The 5,070-nt window shown below is 39.5% G+C and overlaps 1 protein-coding gene across 1 annotated transcript; it reads right to left on the bottom strand.

Moving 5' to 3' along the window:
• Window positions 1-1,054: 1,054 nt before the first annotated feature.
• LOC131071494 (receptor-like protein kinase HSL1) lies at window positions 1,055-4,807 on the bottom strand. The gene is made up of 2 exons (XM_058007378.2): window positions 1,947-4,807; window positions 1,055-1,849 (listed from the first exon to the last, which is right to left on the bottom strand). Exons 1-2 carry the CDS (start codon window positions 4,555-4,557, stop codon window positions 1,416-1,418), a joined length of 3,045 nt encoding a protein of 1,014 aa, XP_057863361.2. The 5' UTR covers window positions 4,558-4,807; the 3' UTR covers window positions 1,055-1,415.
• Between the last annotated feature and the right edge of the window lie 263 nt (window positions 4,808-5,070).

Raw genomic sequence — 5,070 nt, 5'->3', positions numbered from 1 at the left:
TCAATTCAAATTTATTTCCCAAAAGATAACGCTTTCATAATATTAGAGTGTGCATTATGGTGACCAACTTTAAATCATGGATTCAATTATTTTTTTCATGGTCCTTGAGTTTTTATGGCTTGTGAGTCACAAATCGATCATCATGGGTCAAGATTGCCTTGAGTTGCTCTAATACGCTTGACTTACAATGAGATATGGTAATTTGTTTAAGTTTTCATGTATTTAAGTTTTATTGAAATATTATGTATTTAAAAAACTATACAAATATACTGTAAGTGGCAGTTGTTGTAATATTAGAATCAACTACATTATGTGTGTAGGAGATGAGTCCATGTGAATTGACTTCATAAACATTTTTTTCATAAGTGCAATATAAGAAACTTACTAAAGAGTAAAAAATTATTCCATCCAACCAAACATGTACACTATAATAGCATCAACAAGAGTAGAACAAAGGCAAGTTAACCAATAACAGTAATTAAAAAAAAAAAGATCTAATACAATTTATCTTTTTGTATTTAGCATTACAAACTCCATGAGAATTAAATTGTGTAAATGATTAATCAATCAACCATTGGATCATTGATAACTAATGGCGAAAGACATTATGGGTAACATTGTTCTTGTCTCTTTACCTTACCATGCAATAAATTGAATATTTCAAGTCAAACCCAAGAAATAAAAGAGAAATATTGTTAGATAAAAATAGTAATAAAAAAATAAAATGAACAAATAATAATTAAAAATAAAATGATAATAAAATAAACACAATTTTATTTTAAATAATAATCAGACAATTTTGATTCCATAAAATCAACATAAATAAAAAACAAAGACAATGTCTTTTTTTTCTACTCTGAAGGTATATTAGTACAAAACTAATATACTCTCATGGAATCTCTACAATTAAGGTAAGGTCTCATGAAGGGAGCTCCTAAAATATTTCAGTGGGTGTTGTTTTTAGGAATATTTTGAAGTTTAACTAGGAAATATAGAAATGTTGGTGGTGTCATAAAAAATGTTGTGAATAAAAAATTAATAAAGAAACATCATGAATCTAAAATTAGCTAATTGACAAATGACATAAAATAATTTTAAGATAGTAAAACAATTCTTAGCCCCAATTTCCCCCACTCAAATATACAGTCTTAAACACTTGAAAGTGCTATTTATCAGAAAATGATTTGAAATGATTCTATAACATAATTTTACTTTTTAATTTTTTTCCTTTTATGAGACCTCCTGCCCTATAAAAATAGATGAGGAAGCCTCCAAAAGACCTTACCCTAAGCAAGACCTCAAAAAATTCAGTTCTTTCCCTTTTATATAGCTATATATGCAAGTGACGCCCTTCAATGTACCTGGAAGTTGTGTAGCGGTCGGTGTTGGGAGGAATCTCAAGTCTCAAAAATCTTTTAACAGTCGTCCGCTTCGTTATCCCTCTGAAAAAGTGGCGTGGTAGCGGAGAAATTGGAATCCGCCCTCCGACTACTCCTCGCCTGCCGATAAAATATGTTATTTCTTTCCTCTTGCTCTGGATTGCACATCCCCAACATCTCCACCACTTTCCTCATTGAAGGTCGCCGTTTGGGGTCCCTGTGTGTGCATACCAGACCCACCCGCAGCACCTGCAGCATTTGCTCCACGCATTTCTCTTCCAATATTCGCCAGTCCAGAACTCCCATCTCTCCCCTGCCTATGATTGTGCTGCGGATCCACTCCACTATGTCCACTCCTTCACCGTACTGCGCCTCATTCGTGGCTTTCATCCCACTCACAAGCTCTAACACCACCACTCCGAAGCTGTACACGTCAATTTTCTCGCTCACTTTCAGTCTATGGCCATACTCTGCACACCAAGATTTATATTGTAATGACACTAAATATTTTACAAAAAATTGACATCTAAACAAATTAGGATTTTGCTAGTAGAGATAAAATCGAACCTGGGGCTATATATCCGTGAGAACCCACATAGCCTGAAACAGAGTACTCTTCACCCAGGTTATGAAGGACTCTGACCAGGTCAAAATCTGCAATTTTAGCCTCAAAATCTTCATCCAGCAAGATGTTGCTGGATTTCACATCCCTGTGCAGGATTGGAGGTGTGCAATCGTGATGCATATAGCTCAGCCCACGAGCTGCACCCACTGCGATCTTATAGCGTATTGGCCATGGCAACTCCATTTGTGGTACTTGTGAATTCTGCAGGCGCTCCAACAAGCTCCCGTTGGGCATGTACTCGTACACCAATAGCTTGAAATCGGACTCTTCGCTTGAAATGCAACAGAGAAGCTTTAAAATGTTGGTGTGCCGGATGAGTCCCAGTTTGTCCACCTCCACTTCCCCCAATTCATGGTTTCCCTGCGCACCTCTTCTCCTCAAATTTCCCCGTGATCTGCTTATGTTCCGGATCTTCTTCACCGCTACCACTTCTCCGTTCATCAGAACGACCTTGTATACTTTTCCAGCGCCTCCAGATCCAATAACATTATCCTCCGACAAGTTGCGGAGGATGTATAATTCGTCCAGCTCTGGCAAATTGAAAGACGTCAATTTCCAGGATGGCTTGCGCCTTCCTTTTCTGAGACAGAACCAACACACACAAATGGAGCCCACTGCCATGGCTGCTAAAAACACAGACGGTACTAGAATTGCAGCCAATCGCTGAGACGATGCCTTGTCTGAAGGACACGATTTGAGCATCAAATTCCGACCTCCGCATAAATCTGGATTGCTGAGAAAAGAGTCTTTGTAAGCCGAATTGTCTAGAGCGGCAGGAACAGGGCCGTGCAGGCGATTGCCGGATACATTAAAACCAGATAATGATAGGGGTCCTAATTCAGCAGGAATTTCGCCTGAAAGCAAATTATTTGAGAGATCAAGATCGTTCAGTGCAGGCAAGTCGCCCAAGGATGCAGGGATTTCGCCTGTAAGACGATTGGTAGCCAGATTCAGAACAGAAAGCTGCTTCAGTGATGTTAAACCCTTGGGAATTTCTCCAGACAGAAAATTGTGATCAAGCTGCATAGTACTGATCAATGTCAAGCCTGCGAGCTCATTTGGAATGGACCCTGACAATTGATTGTTGCTCGCGTCTAAGGTCTGGAGATTTGTCAGCTGTCCAATCTCTGAGGGAATGCTTCCGCTGAACTGGTTGTTGTTTATTTGCAAACGAATCAGGCTCTTTGCTTCTCCAATCGCCGCTGAAATCTGGCCTTCAAATTTATTATTGTAAAGCATCAACTGTACAAGGCTTGAAGCGCTCCAAAGTCCAGCAGGAATCTCACCACTGAGCTGGTTGTTATTCAGCTGTACATACTGCAAACTTTCACAATCTCCCAAGGATGAAGGTAGACTTCCATTGAAATTATTTGAACCTACAGCCAAGCCGTAGAGCATTCCATTTTTGCACAGATTTCTGGGCAGGGGGCCTTCCAAACCGGTTCCCGTCACCTCGACCATATAGAGATTAGAATATGTACCCAAATCCTGGGGCAACCATCCAGTAAGATTGTTCTCAAACAGAATTAACCTGGTCAAATGTTGCAGCATACCAATCTTTGCAGGGATTTCTCCTGTGAGATGATTTTGACTCAGTTTTAGCTGTTCCAGAGATTTCAGATTGCCGATTCCGTATGGAATTTCTCCTCTTAGCTGGTTGTCAGAAAGATCTAAGATGGTTAAGTTTCCCATCTCGTCAATGTTAGACAGAATAGGTCCAGACAAATTGTTGTCCCAAAGGTACAAAGAACTCAAATTGGACAGAGCAGTTAAACTAGTCGGAATATTGCCCTTTAGCTGATTCTTCGACAAATCCAACCAGTCCAACTGCGTTAAATTACCGAAAAAATTCGGAATTTCACCTACTAGACTACAATTATATAATTCTAAATGTTGCAGCCGGTTCAATTTCGCGAGCTCTGCTGGTATCTCACCGCCAAGGAGAGGATTATCGCCAACAGTGAATTTCCTCAGGGTTGTCAAATTGCCGAGAAAAGTAGGGATTCCGCCCGTCAAATTATTTTCGTCCAGCGAGAGCTCTTGGATGTTGGACAACATTCCAAAGGCTGGAGGAATGGAGCCACTGAAACTATTTTCTAACAAATTAAAGACCCTCAGCTGCCTGAATTCACTGATTCGACTGGGCAGGCTTCCAAATAAGCGATTGCTGGACAAATCAAGCACTTGCAAACCCTTGCAATCAAACAGCTCATCGGGAAAGAGCCCCTGGAAAGCATTCCCGCTGAGAATCAACGTCTCCAGACTTGGAAGAAGGCATATGGAAGAAGTCAGATTGCCTGAAATTGAGGCGCCCGTGAGATTAATTGCAGTGACAAACTTGGAAGCATTGCAAGAGATCCCATTCCAACTGCAGGGGTTTTCGTCAGAAGCATTCCAGTCCGTCAAATTGTTACCTCCATCGATCCAGTCGCTCCCTTTTATCTGGAGAAGAATTTTGCCCTCTTCCGAGATGCAGGTGCAATGGAGAAAGAGAAGACTGAGAATGCAACAGAAGAGAGGAAATATCCCAATTGTATTAGGAATTAGGACCATGATTGCCAGCGGTTACGCTGATGCCCTGCAAACAGAAGTTCAAACACGAACTCGACGGCTGTGTTGCAGACGAGAGAATTGTAGTTAAAGATTCGTGTACGCATTTTCTTTATCTTTTGCAATTCAAAGTCGAATCGTTGAATTTGAACGCAGAAAATTTTGAATGGTCGTAGGAGATCAATTAGAAAAACAGTGGAGAAAATCGCCGGCACTTTTGAGGACCGTGTCTAATCGTATGAAGATGAATTTGAGAATTTTGTATCCAGAAGGTTGTTAATATCTAAGTGGTCAAAGATAGTTTAGTTTGACATTTAAAACAAAAGTATTTTTCTCTTTCGAGTCTTAATAGTATAGAAGGCAAAAACCCAACGTTCCTTGCATTATTTTAATTTTTATACCGACTTCGTTTCAACCAGATATTTCTATCAAATCAAAAATCTCTAGTATGAATGAGAATTATAATGATAAGTAATTAAATACAAAATAAAACATCTAAATAAAAAAAATCTACTT

The sequence above is a fragment of the Cryptomeria japonica genome, chromosome 10 (genome assembly GCF_030272615.1).
Source record: "Cryptomeria japonica chromosome 10, Sugi_1.0, whole genome shotgun sequence".
In the NCBI taxonomy this organism is placed as follows: domain Eukaryota; kingdom Viridiplantae; phylum Streptophyta; class Pinopsida; order Cupressales; family Cupressaceae; genus Cryptomeria; species Cryptomeria japonica.
This window is presented reverse-complemented; position numbering and strand designations above follow the sequence as displayed.